The sequence below is a fragment of the Vicugna pacos genome, chromosome 6, assembly GCF_048564905.1.
Source record: "Vicugna pacos chromosome 6, VicPac4, whole genome shotgun sequence".
NCBI lineage: Eukaryota > Metazoa > Chordata > Mammalia > Artiodactyla > Camelidae > Vicugna > Vicugna pacos.
In genome coordinates, this window is record NC_132992.1 from 39,074,676 (window position 1) to 39,102,648 (window position 27,973).

The 27,973-nt window shown below is 37.6% G+C and overlaps 1 protein-coding gene and 1 long non-coding RNA gene across 13 annotated transcripts in view; one reads left to right on the forward strand and one right to left on the reverse strand.

Moving 5' to 3' along the window:
• LOC107033841 (uncharacterized) overlaps positions 1 to 27,973 on the forward strand; it is a 73,664-nt gene that overhangs the window by 30,667 nt on the left and 15,024 nt on the right. For 3 of the 7 annotated variants that reach the window (XR_012073497.1, XR_012073499.1, XR_012073494.1), the window contains 6 exons: positions 13,365 to 13,477; positions 13,945 to 14,098; positions 19,285 to 19,491; positions 20,801 to 21,200; positions 21,749 to 23,256; positions 26,970 to 27,140. This is a non-coding gene — a long non-coding RNA (uncharacterized lncRNA). Of the gene's footprint in view, positions 1 to 12,777; positions 12,999 to 13,364; positions 13,478 to 13,944; positions 14,099 to 19,284; positions 19,492 to 20,800; positions 21,201 to 21,748; positions 23,257 to 26,969; positions 27,141 to 27,973 lie in introns of all 7 variants that reach the window. The other 4 variants (XR_012073495.1, XR_012073496.1, XR_012073498.1 and 1 more) reach the window with 4 other exon arrangements.
• The window catches only part of HEATR5A (HEAT repeat containing 5A), an 85,845-nt gene continuing 69,320 nt past the window's right edge, over positions 11,449 to 27,973 (reverse strand). For 5 of the 6 annotated variants that reach the window (XM_072962901.1, XM_072962898.1, XM_072962899.1 and 2 more), the window contains 9 exons: positions 26,961 to 27,183; positions 24,889 to 25,134; positions 23,462 to 23,589; positions 21,966 to 22,113; positions 20,832 to 21,104; positions 19,299 to 19,523; positions 14,609 to 14,763; positions 13,256 to 13,469; positions 11,449 to 12,978 (listed from right to left, as the gene is read on the reverse strand). In XM_072962901.1, the coding sequence (XP_072819002.1) occupies positions 12,671 to 12,978; positions 13,256 to 13,469; positions 14,609 to 14,763; positions 19,299 to 19,523; positions 20,832 to 21,104; positions 21,966 to 22,113; positions 23,462 to 23,589; positions 24,889 to 25,134; positions 26,961 to 27,183 (1,920 nt within the window). In that variant the 3' untranslated portion in view covers positions 11,449 to 12,670. The remainder of the gene's footprint in view (positions 12,979 to 13,255; positions 13,470 to 14,608; positions 14,764 to 19,298; positions 19,524 to 20,831; positions 21,105 to 21,965; positions 22,114 to 23,461; positions 23,590 to 24,888; positions 25,135 to 26,960; positions 27,184 to 27,973) is intronic. The other variant, XM_072962902.1, reaches the window with a different exon arrangement.

The window sequence follows — 27,973 nt, forward strand, 5'->3', positions numbered from 1 at the left end:
GCTATTTCCAGGGATTATGTACTGAGCTTAATTTCTTGGAAAGATTGAGGTACTTGGGAAGGAGAAATCCTTTCTTTACAGCACCAAATAAGAACAACAATATCATTTAAAATTTACTTCATTTATCCTTATCCCTAAAAATGAAAAGGGCAAGATGATTGATCTGTAGAATTCCTAACCAGTCATTTCTGTTTAATTACTAAACCTCACCATTGTATTAACCAATTGCTGCAATTTCCAAAGGCAGTGGGAAATTTTTTTAGTCTGCCAGAGAAAGAAGGACTTTATAGCAAGACGTTCAGACCAGACAGGCTAAATCTAAGTGACCCCCCCCTCCAAAAGACACAAAATGCTTAATTCTTCCTGGAAAATTTGGAAACATGCTGAAGAATGTGTCCCCATTTGGGAGGCAAAATGTAGATCTACCTCGTTGCATTTTATATTCTTTGGGACCAGATCATGGAGTTCTAAGCTTTTTGGTTGTAGCAGGAATACCATATGCTGTGGTCTAGAATATTTGGGCTCAGAACAGTCAGTGCAAATGCCATTTTCCTAGTCAGGATAGACCTCCTCCCAACCCATAGTCAACATTTCATGTCCACATTAGGCTACATTGTTGCCTACAACACAAGATGATACTGTGTTCTGGGTAGAACTTCATGTGGCCATGAATCTAGCCTTTTTCCTCTTTACAGAATAGTGCCTTAGATTTGCATTAGAGTTGAAGGGGAGCAAAATAGCAGATGACTTTCATCCTTAACCTCGGCATAAATGGCTTAAGGAAACAAAAACTCCTACTTTCAGAGGACCAGGATGGGGTGGCAGATTGAAGCCTTGATGATCAAGTTTTAGAGATCAGTTTTAATACACATAAGTTTACTATTAAATATACAAGATAGTCCCTGACAAAAACAAGGCTTTGTCCCGAACTCACCACACCTACAAACTCCCCATCTTTTAGGAAAAAAACATGGGCATTTGTGCACCTTCTAAGCTGAATGTCCCCAGCACGCAGTGGGTGCCCAGAGGATGTTTCTTGAGCAGGACAACACTGACAACTGGTTAGAGCACCACAAGTCTGACCATGAGTTTGATAACTCTGATACATGCCCAGAGCTGACTCAGGCTTTGATTGGACTATTTGTGGTCATCTGATCTTTTGTCAGAAATTCCTTGGCATGTAGGATTTAAAGAAGATAAAAGCTCTCCCCTGCCCATCCCCCAGCTTCACAGATGAGAGGTTAACAAACTCAAAAGCCAGAGGATAGGGCAGGTGGCTCAATCTTGCTATTCCGAGAACTTTGGCCACCTGCCAGGGTGGACAAAGCAAACCAGCACATATCTTTTCATTTCTTCACAGTCTATTAGGTAACATATAATAAATACTCTTTAACTAAAAGCATTTAAAGTCACATGCCCAGAACCTTTTTATTTATCCAGTCTCTCTATGTTGACCATGTATCATCGAAAAAATTCTGGAGATATTCATGCTATTAGATTCCTTTACTACTATCTTAGTTATGTGTAAACAGGAATTTTCATTTGAGTCATAATTAGTCTCCAGATAATTAACTCATGAACCTGTGGCTAAAACTTTCCTTTTTAATAGCCTTAAATTCTACTAAAGTAAAGCTAACAGAAAGGGGAGAGGAGTAAGTTTGGGGGAAATACTATTTGGCCCATACTTCTTAAACCAGTTTAACTTGATTTTACTGTATTTTTGATTGGTCAGGTGTAGGTAAGAGACTTTACATAACTGCTATCTTAATTTGCTGAGTTAGAGAAGTTCCTTGATTTTTACTTAGTTCCTTAAATAGCTTGTGTTCATTTCTTTTGATTTCTCCATGAGCATTCATTCTATCACCACTCGGTAATTATTTGGAGCTTGTGTTTTGGATCCAGCTGTTTAAGAAGAACGACTGAGAAGGAAATTAGACCAAATTTATTCTACGAGGTGAGACCGAAATAGGAGCTGATCTTAAGCATGAAGCCAAAATGAAATCAGGCACACAGAAAAATGTGCAAGGTGATTATGAAATTTACTTCTAAATTAGATATAACTGCAGCAAGCTGCATCTTTTTTCAGACTCAGCTCAGGGCCAGTTGGCAACCTCTCTAGTCCTTTGCAGTGGGGTAAATCCACTCAAGACTGAGTTCAGCTGTCTTCCCTATTGATTCAAATTATGCTGTGATCCTTTTCTTGAAAGTCATGAAAATAGGACAACAGATTCAGCTGTCAGCATCAGCTGTGGTAGTTACTCACTCTGTTTGTTTGTTTGTTTGTTTTTAAATTTTTAAAGCCTCTGTTAGAAAGTTGATTTCATATGGTCTCCTGCTGGAGTAAGTCTATATCTGAGGATGCTAAAAGCCTTGCTGCCAAGCCAGTTTTGAATACAGACTAAACTGGGAAAAGAGCCTTCATTGGAATGGTGGCCAAGAAGCTAGTCAGTTGTAGATGTAGCTTAAAAGGTCTTTGGCTCACTTGCAAGAATGCTGGCAGCCTCAACATTTGCTGCAAGTTTCTCTCATTAGTCAATTGTTTTTGAGTTTCTTTCCCACTGGGAAACCCAAGAATGTCTCTTGCCTGAGTGTACCATTCTCAGCTGATCTCTTCCCCTGAGATGTTAGGAATGATGCCCTGCCACATCCCCTGTGAGTCACAGGTCAGGAGGCAGGAAGCCTTCCAAGTTCTTTGCATGTAGCCACCACCCTACTTCCCTGTGACTCAGTCCACACTCTGAAAAGGGCATAGACAACATACCTTGAGAAGCATCTGAGGCTTAGACCCAGAAGTGTCAGAACCAGAAAGGATCTCAGATAGCCTGTCCAAGAGGAGAACTAACCATTTTGGTTCACCTGATACTGACAGATTTCCCAGGACACAGAACTTTCAGTGCTGAACCTGGGAATCCTAGGCAAATTGGGATAGTTGGTCATGCTATGCTCAATTATTTTGCAGAGAAGAAACTGAGGCCCAGGAGGCTGACTTGCCCATGTTAACAAAATTTGTCAGTGGCAGATCTGGAATTAGAATCCAGTTGCATTGGTTTTAGAGTTCAGCGCTCTTTCTATGCTGGTACTTGTATTCCCACCGTGCACTGCACACTTTAGGTGCTGTTCAGCGCTCTTTCTATGCTGGTACTTATATTCCCACCGTGCACTGCACACTTTAGGTGCTGAAGTTTCTATTGTGGTTATTTTTTGAGTTCAAGGGAAGTGCTTTTCACAGATAGGATCATTCCTAATTAGCAATGATCTCACTCAGGGTCATGATGAATCCATGGTGAAATTAGGTCTCTATTTCTCAACTCTGAACAGAAAAGAGCGAATCAAGGGGAGGGAAGTTTAATGAGAAATAATGGAAGCGGTTAAGAAAACAGAAGGATTGTACAAAGATGGAGAGACCTAGGTGTACAGATTGGCTGAGCAACACTACAGCCGGGGACACACAGAAATAGGTTACGGGGTGTAAAAACCAAAGAGAAGGATGTATTATTTCCCTCAGAAAAAGTGTGGTAACGACCATGTGATGAAAATCATGTCACCGGGGTTCATGGTTCTGTGTTTTCCGAGGACTTCAAAAGAACCTAACTCCCAGCAGTACTTGTTCGACATCTGAGATCTGCCTGTTTTTCTTACCAATTTTCTCCCCTGGATGCTGAGTTTGTTTTTTTTTTTTTATAAAGTTGCATAAGTTCCCAGGGATCATTAGTCTATTATATCTAGATCTTTGTGATCATTTATCTACACACTGCTGTATTCCTATTCAGTGCTGTAGTCTTTTCACCTGCAAGAGGTTATCTGAATGAGGGAACGGAGAAAGCATTAGGAATATGACTAGTTGACAATCAAGATTAGAGAGGTGACTATTGGAAACAAGGGTCCAGGAACAACATTGTTTATTGTGGCCATCTTCAGCAGTTCCCTTTGTGGTAGTGCTTGGCACTTGATTTCTTTTATCTGGGCTGGAGCCCAAGGAAGTGGAACATGGAAAGGGAGCAGCATAAACAAAATGGAAGTGACTAAGGTGTTTTGACACTCATTAAGATGGGTGTTACTCTCAAAATGGAAGCCAGGTACCTACTTTTCTATTCCACCACACCTTTTCCTGCTGCTGACCAGAGATAGAGTTACCTGTTCTTCTGACTAATAGCTAAAAACACAGGTGAACAGAGGCTGAGCTGACCTACTTTGTAAGTACCTGTTATAGTGTTAATCAGCAAATTTACTAAAGCAGGCAGAGGTCATGTGGTGTCATAGCCGTTCTGCTTTAGACTGAAGGCCAGGTTGGGAGCTGACCTTAGATCGGGGAGTGCTCAAAAAGTGGGCTTGTGACCAGCCATTCAGAAGCAAGATGACTAACAAATGCTTGTTCAAAATGCAAATTATTGGACCGTACCTAGACATTCTGAATAAGATTTTCTTTTTATTACTTTTGTTTTGTTTTGTTTTGGAGGGTGGAGGAGGTGATTAGGTTTATTTGTTTGTTTGTTTTAGTGGAGCTACTGGGGATTGAAGCCAGGACCTCCTGCATGCTAAGCATGTACTCTACCACTCAGCTATATCCTGCCCCCTAGATTTTCTTTTTAAATAAACTTTTAAATTTAGAATGGTTTTAGATTGACAGAAAAGTGAAGATAGTACAGAGTTGCCATATACTACACACCCAGTTTCACCTGTTATTAATGTATTACGTTAGTGTGGTTCATTTGTCACAACTGGTCAACCAACATTGATGCTTCATTATTAACTAAAGTCCATACTTTATTCAGATTTCCTCAGTTTTTACCTGATGTCCTGTTTCTGTTCCAGGACCCCATTGAGAATACATTGCATTGCATCATCATCCTTAGGCTCTTGGTTGTGACAGTTTTTCAGACTTCCCTTGTTTTTGATGACCTTGATGGTTTTGGAAAGTCTGGCTAGAAGTTTCATACACTGCTTTTCAATTTGGGTTTGTCTGCTGTTCTTCTCATAATTAGACTGGAGTTACAGGTTTTTGGAAAGAAGACCACAGAGGTAAAGTGCCACTCTGATTGTGTCAATTCAAGGGTACATACTATCAACATGACTTACCATTGTTGATGTTAATCTTGATCACCTGGCTGAGGTAGTATTTCAAAGTTTTTCCAATGTAAAGTTTTTCTTTTTTCTTCCCTTTTTCTTTGAAGGGAAATCCATATGTGCAGCCCACACTTAAGAGGTGCAGAGTTGCGTTTCACCTCCGTGAGGGTAAAATATCTACATAAATTATTTGGAATTCCTGTACGTGGGAGATTTGTCTGTTTTCTACCATTTGTTTATTCAGTAATTTATATTGGTATAGACTCGTGGACATTTATTTTGTACTTTGACATGCCTCCTTGTTGATTTTTCTTGTTTGTTTTTAGCATGGCATTACTTTCTAGCACATTTTTTGGTGGGGGGCACTTGTTTTTTTCAACAGGCTTTCCTGATGTTTTCAGGCACACTACACGTAGGCAGATACTGGCAGGGAAAAATTTCCCATGTTTGTGAGATCATATGAGTCACATAGACTCATGCTAAAAATAAGAGTGTCAGGCCCCTTCTCTGAAGATTCTGATTTAGTGGGTCTAGGGTGAGCCCCAAGGATCTGGATTTTTTAACAACTATCCTTAGATGATTTGCACAGTCAGGCATATTTGGTAAAACACGGCCTTAAGGTCATTTTAATGAAGACTTTTAAATAAGGCTTAATTTAGATAGACAGCTACAGTCATGGTGTTGAAAGAATAATACTTTACAGTTGAGGTTTCAAGTGTTTTCAAAGGCACTCTTGTCATTGGATTCTCATTAAAATATGAAGGAGGAAGAACGCTTCATAGATGAGAAGAGTGAAAACCCAGGTAGTAAGGTGGCTTTCCTGCGATCACACAGTTGGATACACCACCATACTATGGTCGATAGGCAGAAAGGAAAAGCAGTATAGAATCTGTTGTGATTTGGGAGTCAAAATAGCATTACTAAGTTAGATTACGAAAAAGATAAATATCAGTCTGCTGATTGCTGGGCAGTAAAGATTTACAATCTGTCACAATAAAATGAACTACACAAGCTAGGCACTCTCCCTAGCATCCTTTCCTTCTGTTAAAGTGCCCTGTGTTCACCTGATCTGTTGAGCAACTACTCTGTGCTGAGTATAGCCTCGTCTCTTAACTTTGTCACTAACTCCTTTTTTATGTTTATTTATTTATTTAATGGAGGGACTGGGGACTGAACCCAGGACCTTGAGCATACTAAGCATGTGCTGTACTACTCAGCTATACCCTACCCCTGTAACTAACTCCTTTTTTAAAAACTTGATATAAATCTGTGTGGATTTTCTAGGGCTGCCATTATAAAGTACCACAAACGTATGTATGTATGTATGTATGTATGTATGTATGTATGTATGTATGTATGTATGATTTTTCACCATTTAAAAACACCAACTCATTTTAAACAGCAGAAACTTACTCTCTTGGAGTCCTGAAGGCTAAAACCCCAAATCAAGGTATTGGCAGGCCATGCTCCCTTCAAAGCCTCTAAGGGGGTTCCTTGCTCCTTCCAGCTCCTGGCAGGCCCAGGCACTTCTCAGCTGTGTCTCTGCCTTTGTCTTCACGTGTCCATTTCCCTGAGTGTCTGTCTCTGTGTCTTCTAATGGCATTCCCCTCTTCTTACAAGGACAAGCTAGTCAGATTGGATTAAGGTCCCACCCTGCTCCAGTATGACCTCAAGTATTTACATTTGCAATGACCCTGTTTCCAAATAAGGTCACATACTGAGGTAGTAGTGGTTAAGACAACATCTACTTAGGAGACACAATTCAACCCATAACAAATGCACATAACATAAATTAATCCTTTTATAGTGTACTATTCCTTGGTTTTTATTATAGTCATATGGTTGTGCAACCAACACCACTAATTCCAGAACCTTTTCTATATTCCAGAGAGACCCCATACCCATTAGCAGTCACCTTCCCTTCCAGCCTCCCCCAACCCCTGGCAACCAGTAATCTGCTTTCTGTTTGCATGGATTTGTGTATTCATAAGTATTTCATATAAATGGACATTTCATAAAATGGAATGATATAGTAAGAGGCCTTTTATGTGTGGCTTTTTTCACTGAGCATACTTGTTTTCAAAGTTTATGCACTCTGTAGCATGCATCACTACTTCATTCCTTTATATGGGTAAATGCTAGTCCATTGTATGGCTATACCAATTTTGTTTATACATTCATCAGTTGATGGATACTTCAGTTGTTCCCAGTTTGGGGCTATTATCAATAATTCTGCTATAAATATTCGTGTACAAGTTTTCACATAAATGCTTTTAATTCTTTCATAAGTAGAAGTGGAATTGCTGGATCATATCACAATTATGATTAACTTTTTAAGAAATTCCCGAATCGCTTTCCAAAGCAGCTGTATTAATTAAATTCTCACTAGCAATGTAAGAAGGTTCTAATTTCTGTACATCCTCCCCAACACTTGTTATTGTCTTTCTGATTACAGCCTAGAGGAAATGAGGTGGTATCTCACTGTGGTTTTGTATTTCCCACATGACTAAGGATATAGCATCTTTTCATGTGCGTATTGGCCCTTTGTCTATCTTCTCTGGAGAAAAGTCTGTTTAAATCCTTTGCTCATTTTAAAATCGAGTAGTCTTTTGGTTGTTGACTTGCAAGAGTTCTTTATATATGCTGGATATTCTCTCTCCCTCCCTCTCTCTCTCTATAGATATTTAGGTATGATTTGCAAAAATCTTCCTCCCATTCTGTGGGTTGTCTTTTCACTTTCTTGATTGGTGTCCTTTGAAGCACCAGGTTTTAATTTTGGTGAAGTCCAGTTAATCTACCTTGTCACTTGTGCATTGTAGGTGTCATAGCTAAGAAACCATTGACAAGTAGGTACTTGAAAATGATTATAGAAAAGATAATTTTGAAGCTCACATAATGATATATGCTAGGCAGGTTTTTAGGGAAGAGCATGGAAAACCCCCAGCCTTTTAAAATAGAATGAACTGTTCTAAATGGTTTAGGCATGTTTGCCGAGAGACAGATTCTAGGGTGATTTCTGCAAGTTTTAGTACTGTGTTAAGGACAGAAATCAAACAACGAAAAGTCTGCAAAATTTTTATACAACACTGAGAAGTCAGAATGGTCACATTGTTAGTGAAAAGAGAAAGCGTCTGTAATGAAAAATATAGCAGCTGGCAGAGTGCCAGTACAGCTGGGGACTAGGAAGTACATGGTCTAACCGCTTCTCATTTGATACTGACTCACAATAGGTGGGTTGAATGCTGGAAGAAACACTTCCATAATTTAGAAAATCTATTTTTATGGTACTTTTGTGTTTAAACAAAGGCCAGATCATGTGTTTCTAGCACCTGATACTACTAGGGAGGGAAAGGTACGAGATGATGAGGCACTCTGGCAGTTCAGGGAGGGGTGAGCTGTCCTCCAGCATTTTGCTCTATAGACCCTAAGACCCAAAGCTTTAAGATCAGAATCAAGTAACTAACAGAAATACTGAAGTTTATAGAACTCACTGTTCAGCAGAGAGCATCAGTTTTGGTTGCACGTGCACATTTTTTTTCCTGAGGCCACTTGCACTACCTCCAATAACAGCACTAACAAAACTTTTCTTGCTGTGTCACTGACATGCTTTAAATTGCTTAAAAAAATCTCACAAGTTATCTAGTGTGATAGTTACCTTACCAAAACTATCTCACTAAAATATTCCAAGTTTTGTTCTTTCTTGAAATATTTTAATTTATAAAGCACTCCACTATTGCTGATATGTTTGTGTGTGTGTGTGTGTGTTTTGCTTATAAAATTTTTTGCATCTAGTTATTTTTTCAGGAAAAAAGTGATTAAATCTTAATCCATTAAGGAAAACATCAACATCAGTTTTTCATTGGCAGTGATGACCTCTTATTTTCTTAAAAAATATAGTTAGAATCCTTTAAAAAAAAATAACTGTATACATGTTTTTTGGAAATACTTTGTCTATTTAAAGGGATATGTGGACATGTACTAAGAATGGCTACCAGGTAACTAGAATTTTCTTCAAGTAGGTTGTGAACTCATTTTATAATGCCCCAAGTAGAATAGCGCAGCTAATCAAACAGGCAACTAAAGGAAGCTAGCTCCTTTGAATTTATAGAACCTGGGATTGTATTTGTGTCTGTACTGTATATATTCCAGTGCTATATCACAACACTAAATTTCCTATTTCCTCAAAGCTAAAAGCCCAGGCCTCAGTTAAATAGACTGATAAACATACAACTCAACTGGCTGATGATTGTCAGTTAGCCAGCAGTTGAATAACCAAATTTCTAGCAAACATGGAGATAAATTTCTTCTAAGCTGAGGTCTTGCAAGGAGTAGCAAGTTATTTGTAAAGAGGGAAATATATTCAGTTGATGGAGAAAATGTGATACATGTACCTTGACTCCAGTTATGTTAACGGGACTCTGGAAAGATACAGATGGGCAGAGTGCTGAAGCTTCAGGACTGTTACCTTAATGCAATCCTTAAACATCCAGAAATGATTCAACATTTTAACTCTGTAGTTTTGAGGTAATAGACTTTATTTTACATATTGTCCGTTTTGCATTAATATTACCAGCTTATTAGCTTGAGGGTTGAATTTCTTCCCTTATAATGCAAACTAATATTATAATTAAAAAGACAAAGAAAATTCTTCTTTTCAAAATTGGTATTACTGAAGACTCTTGGGTTATGCGTTTATTCTGTCAAGTGCGTTCTCTTCGCTAAGCCTATATACCATATGATATTCCTTCCGTGAAGTCCTGCTTGGAAGCCCTGCTTTTCTTCCCTGGGCCTCCGTAGCTGTATGCTTATATCTCTTTCACAGCAGGTACTTGTATCTTTTTAAGTGCCTTAATGTTCCTTTTAGGTTAATGTTGAAGTTTGTTTTATAGAAGTAGAAATTTTGTTTCAGTGCTCTATTAATAGAAATCTGGGATCTCCAATGTCATTTTTGAAAATTTTCCATGATAAGCTTTTGAGCAGTGGGTTAAATAGAATGAGACTCTCCTAGTAGCTTGCGCTGTTTCTTCCCTTAGAAAAATACAAAGCTCAGGGCAAATATTACACCACTTTTGTTTCATCCAAGTTGCTAATCAGCGTATTTAATTGGTAAAGAATTACCAAGTTAAAATGCAATTGCTTTATCACGACTGGAGACTTGTTAAAACAGATGTAAAGAATTTTTTATGTGTTTTTTAGTTTTAACTATTCAGTTTTAAACAAATCAGAATTTACATCAACATCGAATTATGTAATTTATTCCCATAGAAATTGTAGAGGTCACAAATTTCTTCCACTTTCTTATGTTGTATTAGCCAGAAACCTTTTGGTGGCAATTTGAAGAAATGTTAACTGATAACATCTTTAACAAAGAGTGGAGGCTCCTGAGGGAACATAGAACACGGAGGGAAAAGCTTTATCTTGATGGAATCAGGACTGCTTGAGGACCTTTTGTCTCTAGTGGGGACCCTGGGATCAGAAAGATGGGTCCAAATCTCAACCGGGAAGCCTTAATTTCTTTGTCAGTAAGGATACATTTACGAATTCAGTGTTTTATTAAACAAGATGATACATTTTAAAAAAGGCGATAGAATAGTGCCTAACTCAAAGTTCCTAATTCCATGACACTGGACATGGTATTTTTTCACAACTGTTGACATTCACGTAGCACCTTTAATCCAGCCAATTCAGGATACCAGGTCATTAAATGATGAGTAGAAATCTTAAAGTTGAAGGACAAACTAAATGAAACAAAACACAAAATAATACAAAGGAAACCCAAAATCAAATTAATAAATTACATCCTGAAATTATCCCAGCCCAGCATTTGCCTTGGCAAAAGAATAAATTTCTGAGCTAAAATTCATCCTACACTAGTGCAATTCAACAGTTTTAAAGTCTCTAGTTGATGCTACACAGGCAGTTACAGAAGACAGAATTTCTCCCTTTGAGGAGGCACCGTCTAAAAGGGAGATACTAAAATGCAATGTGATTGATCTTCAATGCATAGAATAGATGAAGTACTGCAGGAACACAGATGAAGTAGTTAAGTTTGCTTGGTTTGAAAGGAGGTTACGAAGTGTTAAGCAGAGTTATGAAGGGGAAGTGACATTTAAAACAGGCCTAAACGGAGTGGGAGTCAGCTGACAGAACAGAGGAGAGAAGGGCATTCAGGTGAAGGAAACAGAAGTATACAGGCGAATTCAGAGACAATTGGGAAGACAGAGAATCCAAACCACTGCAAAGAATGCTCCAAAGAAAAGGGCCCCTCCAAGAAAAAAGGCTATGTTTCAGAGACGGTATTATTTGCAACACAGAATTGATTTTTTGGAATCTGTGAGACTAACCAGCCATCTTTTGTGGGTAAAATAATTTCAAACACAAGAATGATAAAGAAAATTAGCTTTATTTATGTAAATTAGAAAAATTGATTGTAGTGTTAGACTTTGTCAAATGTTTTCATTCTGAACAATTTACAAGAGTATTTACAAACATAATAAAATAGAGTATATCACATTGCTCTTGCTTGACTCCAAGTGTCTCTCAATTCTGAACGTGCCATCATTTCGGTTTTTAATTTTTAACAGGGAAATGATTTGTTTTGACACAGTGCTTGATTCACACAATTTAACAATGAAGTAGGAGAGTCAATGATCACCAACAGTTAAAAAATATTTTTCAACCAATATGAATTTATTATTAGGTTTTTTCTATATTAAAATATGTTTCATGTTAAAAAACATACTTGTATTCACTGATGATCTAAATTTGTTGTACTACATTTGACATTTATATAAACCCATAGTTAATTTAAATATAAATATGAATCTATATTAAACTCATTGGTATGAATGTTTGCCACAAATGAAGAGAACTGTTAGCAACAGAGGTAAAAGAAAACCCATGTGAGAAACTGAAATGGAAATGTCCTATTCTATTTAAAACGCATAAAATTTGAATTTTCTGAACTCAATACAAGTAAAACCAATAGATCGTGAAAAACCACGATATTTATAGACACCAAATCTCAAGTCACACTGTAGGGCTGTAATTAATTTGTACTTTATATATTAAGTAATTCTAAGCCAAGTTTCCTGAATAGCTTTCCCATGATTTAATTTATGTTGTCTGAGAAATCCAAGAAAGTTTAATACAATTAAGGAATAAGGCAGAATTTTAAATCAGTATTTGGGATACTATATAAATGCAAATAATTTATACTAGAGTCAAATCTATATTTGCCATAGTAGTAAGTATATCATGTGTGTATGGACTGTGAGAAGAAATAAACTTCATTTTTAAAGCAGTGGTTTGTTTTCTAAGTTCAGTTCTTTAACACTTTCTTGAAATTCCTGGCAAAAATTCTGACAGAGCTTTGTGATTTTATTATATGGAAAAAAACAAACAAAAAACCAAAAACAACCCCAAATCAAAAACCAACACAAAAAATGTTAAGTTTGCTGTTACTTTGAAAAGTCACAGCTATTTAAGGTAAAACAAAAAACCAGACCTCCAAGTGCACTTGTGTCTAAAATGTCACTTTTGCCCCGAAAGAGAAGGAAATGATCAAGTATTGTGTTAAGGTGCTTAACTATTGAAAAAAAAAAAATCAGAGGAAGTTGGTCTTTAATTGGATGCTTAAATTTTTTCCAGCGTTCTTAGTATGTTTAGATGTTGGTATCTTGACTTTGACACTTTCCTGATTGCCCTTTATAGCAGCTTCAAGGCGAGCTTTCAAGGCTGGAGAAGAAGCCATTACACTTTTAAAAACTGATGAATACTGAGGCCCAATCTGCATGAGATTTTGTAAAGCAAAGTCATGCAGATTTCTCATTATGGAAGTCGCTGATCCCAGAGCATTCTCATCCAAAAGGAAGGAAATGAGGATGGGCAGCAGACAGGCCACCAGCTGAGAGCCTGGAAAGTAAACAAATGATGTAAGTCTCAGGTTCAGGGATGTAAATGTTCCTTATACATGATCTGTACATATTTTCCCCATTAGAGTTATTCCAATCTCTCCTCCCAAATTAATACTAAATAATATCAGTACTTGGATTAACAATAACACCTGCCTTTCAGTGAATGTGACGGTATATTGTTAAGTGACTAACTGGATGTTTTATATTTTAAATAACATTAAATTCCTGATTTTGAACAGCTTCTGATTTAGCACGCATTTAGTGCTGACACTTACGATGGTGTTCTTCAGCAATGGCTACCAGTGCTTCCAAGACCTTTATGCCTTCTTGAAAGATCTGGAGCTCAGTAGTATCTTCAGGTTTTCTCTTGTCTATTTCCTGCAGTTTTTCCACAATAGAGGATACTAACGAGTAAATGTATGGGTACGAAACAGCTGGATTTGGATACTGAAAAATGGAAAGTAGGAGCTGATAGGTCTTGATTTGTACCTAATAAGGTAAGAGACAAAAACAGTATAAACTGTAAATAAAAATTTCCAATTATATTAAAATGTAAGCTCTAATGTAAATTTTAAAAAGTAAATTGAAAAATGTAAATGAAAAAAATTAAAGTCCCCTTACCCCAAATACTTAAATTTATTTATAATTTATCTTTAATTTTGGAAGTCCAGGACTAACAGCTATTCAAACTTGCTAAGTGCTTGTGATGCTAACAGTGGCTGTGATAGCTCAGAGTGGGGATAAAGGCATGTGAGTGGTTAATTTTTCTACTTTTGACTAGTTCCCATTTTTCCCGTCATGTGTCTGTCTATAATGTAAAAATCTGAACCAAAACAAAACATACACACAACCTTGAAAAATATTTAGGAGACTCTGGAAAATGTTTTAGACTAAAATCACATATTTTTGATATTATGAAGATTTTAAGGCTCTGTGTCTGGACCATATTATGTGTTGTTATCAGAGCCACCACTTTGAGGCTGCTACAGAAAGCTCTTGTGAGGCCAGAAGCAATAAACAGGACAGAAGAACAAAAGGAGAAGACTATACATCAAAGATACAAATCACCCTTTATTTGATTCACTGTGATGATATCTGAATGATTATTTTTGTAAACAGTAAGTAAAATAGGAAATTAATCTAACAGGTAAACGGGCCATAAAGGAATGAGATTAATTTGTATATACTGTTCTTGAAATAGGTCCCATTATTTTACAATCATATACTGAAGCCATGTGCTTCCTTTTGTTTTTCTCTTTCCTTTCCTTCTTTCTTCCTTCCTTCTTTCCTAAGGAAATCTACTATAATAAGCTACAAAGGGTTTTATAAAAAGTCCCTTGTAAAGTTCTAGTGATATATCAATTTTACAGATGCCCCTATCAAATTTAGCTTTTTATAAAAAAAAATTTCCTCTCTCTTTCTGTAGCTGCATTCTATCCTCAGGGCCAAAGAACAAGACTGTTATTATTTGGCTTTGTCGACACAAGAATAGGACTTAATCCAAACCTAAAAATAAAAAAAATTCAGTCTGGTACTTCTTGTTGGACCCAACAAAATCACAAAGAAAAGTTCTGCAAAAACCTAAACATATTCCTATTAAGAAATACTTCTCTTTTGAAGACACTTACCATAGGATCTTTTATCTCAAGAGTAGCCTTAAATTTCTCAATACAGCGCTTCTGAAGGCATGGGATGGTAGTTACTTCTGGACTGGTGGACAAAATAAATACTGTGATAGCAGTAAGTAGACTGACTTCATCTAGTTCTTGGTGTGTTCCATCTACTAAAGAGAAACAATCTATGAGAAACAGATACCAGTGCTCTCATACTTACTGTTCTATGTATCTGTAAAGCTGTCTTTAGTTTGGTAGTAATAATTTCTTTTGTGTACCTAACAGTTACAGATAATAAACATTGATTGACAAGAATCCTGGCAAATGCTGTAGGTTTTAAAATGGGTACTGTAAGTCATTCTAGAGTCAAGAATTACCAAAGTAATTATAATCTTCCTAGGTAGTTAGAGTCATCAGTAAACACATATATTCATTTTCTAGGAATATGCATTTACTAGTTTTGTGACCTTAGATATCTAACCCAGTCTTCAGTTTTCTCATCTGTAAAATGAGAATAACAGTACTTATATTTATAAAGTTATGAAGATTAAATGAGTTAATCCACATAAAGCATTCAGAATAGCACGTTGCACATAATGCCCAAAACAAAGTAACTATTACATTATTATTTCTACTGTGGAGCAACACAGAAATACTTGGACAATTGTTTTTCCTGTTAAATTTAAAGTACTTGTATTTTGATAATACACGTGTCAATACATGAAAATACCTTAGCACTTTGTTTGCTACTTATACCATTTCTTAACAGTAGTGAGAATACCTGTGTGAGTCACAATCATTTAAAGGAATTTTCTATTAGATGTAATTTACCTTCATTTCCCAAAGTCATACTCTCATTAAATAATTTTAATGAACCTGCTGTGGAAAATCAATGTTATTTAAAAAGGAAAAGGCATGGCAAATTCAGCTCATTAAATTGTATAAGAATGGATTGCTCCTCATGAAAAAATTACTTACATATATGTGTAGTAGCTTTGATAACATTCATTCATCAAATCTTTAAGAAACATTTACTATGTGCCAGGACTCTTTTTGGCACTGAGAATACAATTTACAAAGATATACTATATACCAGGAAGTAAATCATTCAATTTCAGCCAGTCACCAGGTCTATGAATATATAAAAAAAAATTAAGAGATAATAGAAAGCGACCCAAGGAGTTGCTACATTGGGTGGCCAGAGAGAGAAAGGCTTGAGATTAATATTCGAGTGCTGACACTTGAGAGCCAGCAGCAATGAAAGCAAAATATTATGGATGGGTGGGATTTATTTTATAAAAATACTTTGAATAATTTTAAGGTAAAACAGGTGCATAGCTATCATTTAAAATTATGACAACATTACTATAAGCACTTTATATGTATTAAATATTTGATCTTCACAATAGCACCATGGGGTAGGTTCTCTTATTTCCCCCATTTTATGGAGAGACTGAGGAACAGAAATTCAGTCATTTGCCTAAATCACACAGTTAGCAAGGCATTCAGTTTGATCCAGAGAGCATACTGTGAACCATCATGCCCCACTGCTTCCCATCTAGCCAAGTTATTTTTAGTTATTTATAGCAACTTGAAACTGCAACATACATACTCAGCTAGTCTGTGTAGTAAAAAATGTCTTTTTGTTCTCAGTAATATAAAGCTCCACAGATTCTTCGTCCTGTTCCTTCTAAAACTGCCTAATTCCCCCTACCCCTGCCCCAGTCCTCTTATTCCCACTCTCCTTTACCTACGATGGGTGCAGGGTTCCCTTAGCATTAGCCCTGCGGAGAGGCCAAGTGGTAGGGAGCTGAGGCCTCCTGCTGCCAGCCTGCGAGAGACTGAGGCCTCTCACCGGCAGCCACAGCCACGGGTGAGTGCGTCCTCTTGGAAATGGGTTCTTTAGCTGCGACCCTGGCCCACCTCTTGACAGTAACCTCAAGAGAGACCCTGAGACAGAACCACCCAGCTCTGCTGCTCCCCAGTTCCTGACCCACAGAAACTGTCAGATAAGAAATGTTTGTTGTTTGAAGCCACTAAGTTTTGGGGCAATTTGTTACCTAGCAAATGTTTTCGCTGTCACAATCAGCTCCTTTGATTTCTCTCAGTAGCTAGCCCAAATCTTCAAGATCCTAACCTCATTCCCCGACAGAAAACAGAAAACCATCTTTGTGTCTGTACGAGGTGAAAAAGGCAAGCTCATCGTAAGTCTCAGCTTAAAAACCAACACCTATTACTTTCCATTTTATCTCCTTTTCTTCCCTCACATTGGCAGAGGTTAATCCTTCTAAATGCGCTGTGAATACTATTCCCTTCTGTCCAGGAAAGGGACACTGCTTCCCACCCTGATACTTCCAACCCTATCTGCACCTTCTTTTTCCCCTGTAAGCAAAACCTCATGCTAGAGTCAGTTCCTTGAGCCTGTCTCTTCCTTCAGCTTCCCTGTCTTCCTGTGGAGAGGAGCCTGTACTGGATCCCTCCCCTTCCTGCCTCCTCACTTGTACCTCAACACTGTGAGCACGGTCCCCTGGTGTATTTTACACTGCTGACCACTCTCTAGTCGTTAAAACGCTCATTTTTGGCTTCTGTTACTGTGTAATATTCAGAACCTCCTCCTGTCTTGCTCCATAAATTCGAGCTAGGAGATTCCAACCATTCCGGAGGCTATACTGACAATTCCCAATACATACAGTCTAAAACCAACTCTAGCCCAGATTTTCCTGAACTCCAGACTGCTTCACATTCTGCTCCACTTGACTATCCTGCAGGCACTTTACAATCAACTCACTATCTTCCCCTGAAAGCCCTCATTTTGGTATTTCAAGTCACATGAATGCTCACATCACCCTAACCCTTTCAATTCCTAAGCCAAACTATCAGTGAATTCTGTTACTACTTACTTAACATTTTAGTTTGCATTATTCTACTCCTCTTTATTTTTACTGCTACTATCTTATCTCCAACAGTCTTGCCTTCTTCTCTGTACTGCTGCCAGAGTGAGTCTTTAGAAATGTAAATCCCTTCAAGAACACATGCCTATGAAAAGCAGTCCAAAGTACCAGTCATGCCAAACCTTCCATAATCTGGCCCCATGTACCATCCAACTTCACCTCTCTACTAATCATCATTCACCGCCCTCCTACTCTTGCCCTTCAAACCCACATTCCCTGATTGCTCTACTTGCCATCCTCAAATGTACCATAATATTTAGGTCTTCCAGGCTTGGATCAAAATGTTGTGCAAGAATCCATTTCTATAATGTCCACGTGGAGAACGGAGGATGCTTTCTACTTTAAGAAACCGACTCTTCTGAGAAGCCCCTGTGGTAGCTAGTGAGGCAAACCCCTGAGCTCCCCTTGGCGGGGGAAGGTGCTGCCGGCTGTGGGGAGTCAGCTGTCAGCTCCCCCAGGGCTGGCTTCACCCCAGGGCAGCCACATCGGAGGTAGAGGAGGAGGGGCAGTCTCCAGAGATCTTCCTCCGCCCACCCCTCTGTGGGCAGGTGCGCTGAGCTCTGCTGGAAGCCTGCATTGCAGTTTGACTTCTCTGCCCAACAGTGCTTTCCCCATTCCCTTCACAAATGTCCCTTATTACACCTCTTGCTCCCCAAACTCCCATCTAAGCGTGAGATTCCAGAGACCTCTACTGTCACACTTTGCCTGGTTCACTCAAACAGAGCTGATTATTTCTGTGCCAGTTCTCTCTTTTTTATTGTACTAGGAGTGTAGTGATAATTAAGACATTACTGTTGCCTTCAAGGAACTCCTTAAAGTATTAATCATACCCCACAGCAATTTATAGGTACTAAACTGCACGATACTCCCAGCTTTGGCACGAAGCTGGTCGTCAAAAAATGCTAAATTCAACTGAAAACTTTTTACCACCTGAAACAAAATACAGTGAACTGTGATACTGATAAACTGAACAAGGCAGGGATAATTTATAGTATGCCTACAGACTCTTTATAATCACCAGGACATAATGTTGAAAATAAATACTACAAAACCACAAAGAGAAAAACTAATTTTAATGAATACTGAACATAATACTGGCTATCATTTATTAATATATGCCAGGTAAAAAGCAAGATGCTTTTCATGTATTATATTACTGCTCTAGTAACTTCTGCAACATAATCTCCTTATTTTGTTAATGAGAAAACTAAGGCTCAGAGAAGTTGGATAACTTGGCCTGTCACTAGCTAGTACTGGAGTGAGGATATGAACCAGATCAGTCCTTTTATTTATAATGTATACCTTATGCAGTTTTCAGGTGTTAGCTAGACATGGATCATAATATGTGTATCTATTTTGGGGTGGGGTGGGGTGGGGTAGTTAGGTTATTTATTTATTTATGTATTTAATGGAGGTACTGGGAATTGAACCCAGGACCTCATGCATGCTAGGCACGTACTCTACCACTGAGCTATCCCCTCCCCCTAGATACTTTAAAATGAACATACTATTACATTTAAAGGTCTCTCACTGTCAACATACAGGCTGCCAGTCATTAATTGCATTAAAGGGTAAAGATACTAAAATAGATGTTTGCTATCTACTGATACATCTGCTTTAACAAATACATAGTGAATGTGGTCTCCTCGAGATGAGACAGCCAAACATGATCAAGTAAATAGCTTATTCTCAAAAAAATATCCCTCTTGCTTTTAAAATGAACTGCACAACTGCTTCCAGAGAGCCCAAATTACCTGGATCCCAGCAGTCAAGAACCGTCGTTAAAGCACTGCGGAGAAGGTCCGTCCAGGCAGTATGGCTCTTTTCGGCGCGGGCCATGGGAGAGGATAATATTCCTTTCAGAGCCTGAAGGGAGGCTGCAACTGTCGAAGATAACTGGCCCCCGGGTAACTTCACAGCAGTTTCTCTGAGGACGCCAATCGTGAGGTACAATATAGTAGGGAGAATTGAAATGCTTCCTAGAAAATATTTTTTTAAAAACATTATTTCAGCCTATATATAGTTCCTAGAAAGAAACCACCAAATGAGTAACAATGTCAAAGATTCCCAGCTTTTAAGATTATTTTTCATAAAGGATTGTAACTTGAGATAATTTAAATAACTTTCAGGATTAGATTAAATTTTGGTTGTAATTGGAGATGTCACTTAAATTGTATCAGAGTATCATTATCTTTTGCTGTCTTATTTTGTTTTATTGGGTAGCTGACTAATTATAAATTTATTTTTTAGTGTGGGAAAATATCTGTAACGTAAAATTTACCATTTTAACCATTTTTGAGTGTACAATTCAGCAGCATCAAATACATTCAGTGTTGTGTAACCATCACCATTATCCATTTGATTTTATATTAAACCTTTTTCAAGGAGCTTTCAAGTCATGTTGAAAATAAGACAGCATGTAAATTGGTCAAGACACATTTAAGCAGAAATATGCTTACCAATTAAGAATTATCTACTAAGTACTCAGTGCCTGTTCTGTGCTAGAGTCCAAGAGGATATATAGTTTTGCTGGAAACAAGACATATATGCCTGTGTATGTACATTTATCTTTTCTCTCTATATAATAATCACTTACATATAATGCCTCTATATGACACATAAAAACTATGTATCTACATATAGAAGCTACACACACACGTGAAAAACAAAACTCATCATGAGCTGGAGTTTTTAAGGGAAGCCTTCACAGATGAGGTAGGCCTGGAGCTGAACCTGAAGGCACATTTTTTAAAAGGAGAGGAGAGGATGGGATCATTTCAGACCAAGTAACACCATCGACAACAGCACAGAACAGGGGTGTGCATGAAGCCTCCTGGGTTTAAGATTCACACGGAAGGAATCAGGAGGAGGCTGGACTCAGCAGAGCTCTATGGAGAGACTTAAACACTATATTAAAAGTAGGGACTTGATTCCAAACAGAACTGGGTATGATGAGAAACTTCTGTCATCAGGTAGGGAAAGTCCATTAGATACTATACCAAAAAATGCCCAAGAGCTAGAAATTGCTACCCACTGGCTTAAACTGTTTTCAACCATAGAAGAGCACATCTATCTGGAGTACATGCTGTCTCTGTATTTACTTTCACCCTTTTAGTAAAACAATTTACCAGAATGTAATGTTAATCTTAAAGGATTAAAGACAATACCCAAACCTTTGGGTCAGCATTAGTTTAATGAGAAAAAAATAAGCAATCATTTTCTCCATTATCTATTAAAACCACCTCTCTCCTTCCAGGTTAAGTAAAGCAATCACAGACCACATGTACCTTCAGGAGAGCACACTGCAGGAAGTTCAGAGAGGATAACTAACGCAGCCGAAACGAGCCTGCTTCCATCTTCTGACAGCAGCTGTGGCTTCGCAGCTTTTACTCCCGGGCTACCTGTCAACTTAGGATTTAGCTCTGGGAGCTGTCTAACTAGAATGCACACACACAATTCCAGTGTTGCAAAGACCAACGATTTCCCAGGAACAAGTCCCCCTGTGTCCTTTCCCTCTCCAAATTCTGGCAGGGTTTCCTTTTCAGCAGCCCCATCGTCAACTAAAAGACAAAAAGAACAGTGTTGAATAAATACTGCCTGTTTGCTTTGCTTCTAGTAGAGGGCAGTTGAGGTCATTTCTGTTGTATGTAAAACAGGTAAGTGGGTTAACCTGGGTCTTAAAGACTGAAACAGAAAGCAGTTATGGAGGTAAAAGTAGTTGTCTTTATTTTGACTTCTTGTTGCAATGGATCAAAAGAAATCCCTGGTGACCCTCTCAGACTTGTAATACTGTCTGGTCAACTCCCTGCTGTTAAAAATGTGAACATGATAGCTAGAATGCCAGCACTGACCTTACATCCTCAGCACTGGTAGTGGCTGGGCAGAGAGAGAGGGATCGAGGCCCCTGGTGTCTTTAAGAAGCTGCCACACCAGCCCAGGACTGCCAACCTCTGGACTTCTTTTAGATGAGAGAATTAAGTTCTTGTGTTTTAAATCTGCTGTTAAATTGTATTTTCTGTTATATGTAGTCAAATATAATCTTAAATGATAAACTCACCAATACCAAATTAGACTTGTAAACAAGCAATTTAGTCATTTTGCAAAATTTAAGCTATTAAAATTGTCAGTAATTCTTTCCATGTACATTGGTAAACACTAAAATAAGTACCCAGTTACTAAAGGGATTTTTCTTCTTCTCTTCTAGGGTTGTTAAAATTCTAATTCTTCCAAGGAATAGTAGTTTAGCTACTGACAATATCCAAGCTAACATGAAGAGGTGAATGAGAGGATGTGAAGCCATACCCAGAGATGTTTCACTTGTACTACACACAACAGATTCTCAGAATGACACAGACACATAAGCAATACTTTAAAAAATAATGATGTCATGTGATTAATTTGGCGTATGGGTTAACATTCACCTTCTGCACTTCGTCTTTTCTCCTTCACATGTTCTTGAGCTGCACAGATAATCTGCCTGACCACTTCAAGAGAAGCCAACTGAATGGAAGGTGATTCTCGGGTCAAAATTACTCGATGTAGTACATTCAACAACTCGATACCCAAGTCCTATCACAGAAAATATTTGGGTGAGACCAAACTGAAAATTGCATACTTAAAAAAACACACACACACAATGTTATATGCCATGAAAAAAATTCAGAGAAAGAGAATGTAACAGATGGCTCACAAAAAAATAAAGATATTAGGGCAGTAAAGTTATGTAACACGTGCTCCACTTTAAACCAACTCCAGATTGGACAAACAGGTTTTTGTCCAGTTTTCTGAGAGATGGCACTAGGACAAAAGATCACTTTCACACAGGTCCTAAACTGGGAAAACAAACAAGGAAATTTCCAAAACAAGATGAAAAATGTGGCTAAAAGAATACAAGGACTGCCATGTAGATTCCCAGATTTATATTAAGATTTCTAGTACTAATAAAGAATGATGGCAAAGCATGACATTAAGAGGATAAGTGATGAAGCACAGAATAAATCTCTCACTAAAGAATAAAATACACAAGCACTATTTCATTTTCCCCTTTTCTTTTGCATGGGTTACTGTGGTAGCTTTCTTTCATCTTTGAAAATGAGAGTAAATCTATCATTATAATACTTGTTTTAACATATAGAATAAACAAGAACAGAAAGTTTAAAATGTATTCAGGTACACTCCAAGTCAGGCAGGAACCTAATATTTTAAACCTAATAAAGAATAGTGGTAGTAAATTAAATAATAGTCTATATAGAAAGGAAATCATACCATTCATTTTTCTTAGCATCTGAGAGTCAATTTAATACACAATTCAATATACTGGTAATACATGATGCTTAGGGTGCCTGCCCAATACACAGTTGCTCTTGGGAAAGCACTTAAAGGAAGTGCCATACTTTGTACAGTGATCCTTTTACCAGGGTCACAACTGGGTCTGGTATTAGTGTCTGACTCCACCTACAGGCTAGCCAGTCCTCTCTTAAAAAGACGTGATGGAGAACTCAGCCAAAAGGAATACTACGTAATCTACAGGAGCTACATGAACCAAGACGACGCTCTCTTGGTGAAATGAGGTGTAAGATGCAGATGTATATGAAGGGCAGGGTGCACGGAAGCAGAAAGAGACACGGACAGTACAATGCAGAACCTTCCCATCACTGCAGAAAGTTCAGCCGGAATGCTGCTACACAGAGGGGCTGGCTGGTGACAGCAGAAGTAAGTGCAGCAAAAGCAGAGACAGAAAGTGGCAGTCAGAGGGAAGACTGCTCACAGCTGATGATGGCATTTCAGTTCTGAGGTCTAGCTGTGCAGTTTTTTAGTTTCCTTTTTACTTCTCTGTGTCCCTTCTAATAACCTGAACATGTTTCTGTTCCTGTTCCCTAAAATCTACAGAAGTTTAACAAAAAAAACAAGAAATCACCTGATCGCTGCCAATTTTAGATCTGGGCCAAGGAACATCTAGAAGGGCCTGTAATGCATGTAAACAAGCAGTAATGCTTTCCATGGTTGCATCTGAACGTAAGGAACACAGAAATTCCACACTGATTCCTGTATAAAGCAGGAGAGAATGAGGCTTTTTTGAGATTCTTAGTTTATGAGGTTAAATAATTTTCTATTTTGATAAGATATACAAATAAACTTAGCAAAAGGGTAATGCAGATAAACCACAATGAATTTAAGACTTTATAAACAATTAAGTGATAAAAAAATTAAGTGATAAGCGATCTCTTAATAGTTTGTTTTTATCAACATGTACACAAAGAATAATGTCAATTAGGCTTGTGCACTATTGCAGAAATTACAATAAGATTGCATCAGAAAACTTTAACACATAGTTTCATAGCTTAATTTCGACTAAAACCTGATTGTTTAATGAGTGATCACCATGTATCAGGCAGTGCACTTTAAATATATCATTTCACTCTCAAATACCTGAGGAAGTAGGTACTATTATTACCACTCCCCTTGAGCACACAGAGCCTAAACAGTTTCGTTTGCGCAAGGTCTGTTTCAGTGGGGTATACCAAGAATCTGAACTGAGGTAGTCGAACTACATGCTTATGCTCTGCCAACCTTCTCTGTATAAAAGTCTGTTTTTAAAAAGCTCTCGTCTCAAGCCAAATGGAAACAAAATGTTTATATACGTAAGGTTATAGGAAAACTGGTCATGTTTGGCCTGGAAAGGAATAACAGAAACTCTATGAACCATAAACCTTGCTTAACCACCTACCTTTATAAACCTTACATTTCACTTAATAACTTACTTAATAGGTCTCTAATAGGTTGCTTCCTCAGAACCAGGTAAGTATGAAAAATATTTATTCTAGAAAGTCACTGTATCTTAGAAAGATACCTCACTTTAAAAATGAAGTTCCAGGAAAGCCAAAAAATGGGTTAAACTTCATAAATCTAAAAACCTCATTTATCTTTGACCTTAAATACTTGCTTGTAGTTCTGTACCTGAGTATACTTTCTTGAACCTTGCAGTCCTTGAGAATGGGGAAGGGGACATGACTCGGTATATTGACATTTTATACACACACACGGAGAAATTCAGAACATTTGTACACACCACATAGGTCTTTAAAAAATCACGTGGAAAGAACTAGACTACTTCTGCAATTTCTAAATTCAACTTGTTGCTGAAGCCAGCTTGTAATGGGATTCTAGACTTAATATAATGAAATCTGCAATTTTATAAAATGTATACAAGCTTACTTAGTTATATCAAGGCTATCACTAATGCCTAGCAAAGAATGATGTAACAGCCACCAAGAGAGACAGACAACCAGGCACAATTCAAGAAAAACTCTGCAGGGTTGGAAGCCGGTAAGGTCTTTTACTGACCTAAAATAAGATGGAATCTCTCGGTGTAGACATCCTCAGGGGACTTTACTGTCACTCCAGACGAGCCCTGACACATGGAAGTTGGTGTTACAGGCCTCGAGAGATTAGGCGCCCCCTCATCTGGGTCAGCAACAACGAAGCCTGTGCTGGTGAGCCACAGTGCTGTAGCGTGGAGGATAAGCGCCCAGGAGCTGTAATAATGCAGTTTTGCATTTTCACTAGTCTCTGCTGTGTAGAAAGCACCACCTACAAAAAAGGGGAAGCAAACGGTTTCAGGAGGAATAAAAGAAGAGACTAACTCACACTACACTCTCCTTCTTTTCTGTTAGAAGATACAGACCATTTCCATCATCCCAAAAGTTCCTCTGTGACTCCTTTCCAGTCAGTCCCTACACGCCAAGGGTACTACTTTCTGGCTTTTATCACTAGATTAGTTTTGCCTGTTCTTGGGCTTCAGAGAAATGGAAAAATATACAGTCTGCACTTGTTTGTGACTGAGATTCTGCTTAACAATGTTTTTGGAGATTCACCCATGCTGCTTTGTTATCAATGATTTTATTTCTCCTGAGACTTGTTGGGTCATAGGGCTGATGTACCTTAACAGCTTTATAAAAAGTTTGCAGGTTAATTCTTAACTTTTTATTTTTAATCACAAAATATTTAAAAACAAATATGTGATGTGTATATGCATGTTTATTTTTTTTGTTCTGGATATGCATGTTTAAAACAAATATCGATACCTATTTATCTACCTCCAAGGTTAACATTTTACCTTTCTTAAATCTCTTATTCCTTTAAACAAAACAAAATACCCTAAAACTTTTGATGCCACTAATGCTTGCCCTTCCTTCTGTAACCACTTTCATCACGTCATTGTGAATCACTCTCATGGTCTTACACACTCACACTAGATGTTTATATTCATAAGCAATATATGCTGTTATTCTGTAAGTTTACTTAAAAAGCCTCATACTGTATGTATCCTTTTTGAACTTGCTTTCCCCCGAACATTATGTTTTTGAGATTTACATATGTTGATTTATGTCTGTCATTCACTTTTGCTGATTAAAATATGCCAAATAATCGGTTTATTTCCATTTTGTTTCCATTTTTATGCTATTAAAAAGTACAAAGTGCGATAAACACTCTACATATCTCTTTGTGTATAATTCCAATTAAAATTCCAATAGAACTTGACAGGCTAAAATTCATATCAAAGAGAGAAAAAATTTAATAGCTATTTTGGAATAACATGAAAATTAAGAGCAGCTACCAAATATCCAATCCGAAAAATGCGATATTAATAATAATTAACTATAAAATTAGATCCCCATCCTCATTCCATAAACAGAAAATAAATTCCAGTTGGACTAAAGTCCAAAATGTAAAAAGCAAAACTATAAAGCTTATATTTCTTTATGACCGCAAGTAAAAAAACATATCAGGCATTGCACAAAAACATAAACCACAAACAATTGATTACATTAATTTTAAAAAGGTTAAAAAAAAAAAAAAAGAGCAACTACGGGCTGGGGGAGGATATCTACAAGATATGGAACCACAAAGGGACAGTGTTAAAAATGCATGAAGGATTAACAAATCAGTACGAAAATGAGAAATACCAAGTAGAAAATGAGTAAAGACTATGACTAGGTGATTTACAGAAGAAGAAAAACAGTCCATACACCTAGGAAAAAAGACTCTCAATCAAGGATATAAACCAATAGAACCTATTTCATACTCATCAGATTGGCAAACATTAAATATGATTAACATATAATGGTGGGAAGATGCAGAAAACCAGAAACATGGTATTGGTGGGCGTATACATTATATAATCATGGGAGCAATCTGGCAGTGTCTTGTGAGGGAACACGAACATGCCTTATGACCGAGCCATTCAACTTCAGGGTCTCCACCCTGAAAGCCAGTCTCCCATGCATTTATTCTATGAATGAAAACTATTCTGGGAAAAATGTTTCAGATAAATATCACTTGCTAATGAAGAAATTTTAAAAATACACATTACTGACTGTCATTCTAGGAACCATGTAAATATTTTACCCTCTTACCTTCAACAGGAAGTTGGGAGGCAAATTCGGAAGGCAAAGTTAAGAGAGCAAAATCCTGAAGCGCAGAGAGCCAGAGCCTACTCAGTGTGCTGAGATCTGCATGGACTAAGTCAAGCAGCCCGTCTGATGAGCTCGACCCATTTCTGACACTCTCTTCTGAACAGGCAGCAGTCTTCAAAGGTTGGTTGTGGGTTTTATGTCTCTCTACAGCAATTATGTAGACCTGTATAAAGGTACTTTATAAATAGGAAAATCTTGTACCCACTGAAAAGATGCTACAATATTTTTATCTTGCTGAAGACACAGACTTATCTTTGAACCTCCTGGACTTAAAATGCATCGTGATACCAAGAAGGTATACACGTGTAGCCAGTCATATACACAAAACTAAGGTAGAAAAATCCAAAAGTATTATCTCATGAGATACATTAGGGAAAATAAACATTTGACAAATACGCTGCCACTCTGAAGTTTACAATTATGACCGCTACAACTAAATGATCATAGTGTTCTTTTTCACTAGGCCTAGTTATAGCCTTGCAACCCATCTCTACATATGGCTCCAGATGCCATCTCTGAACTGAAAGAAGCTGAAATACTGAGTATTTTTCTCCAATGTTACCACCAAATCACTACAAAAAGTATACCTAAACAGATTTAACATGGACCACTTACAGGACTATACAATGTTAAAGTATTCAACACAGCACATAATGTGTACTACCCCTTGGTTCAAAACTCTATAATCCAAAAGGCTCTGAGAACTGTAAGTCTGTGGGAAATCAATCTTGTGACAAAACTGAATTATGTGAGGCTATTTATAGTCTCTTTCCAACACAATGTGACTATTCAAACATTTCACACAGACATATTAATGTGTTTGATTACATTCTATTATACTGTCCCAGACATTCTGGATGGATACGTGGAATATGCACTATTACTTTCTGAAAATCCCCCAAATTTTGAATTCCAAATATATCTGGCTCCAAGGATTTCAGATACTTATGGGC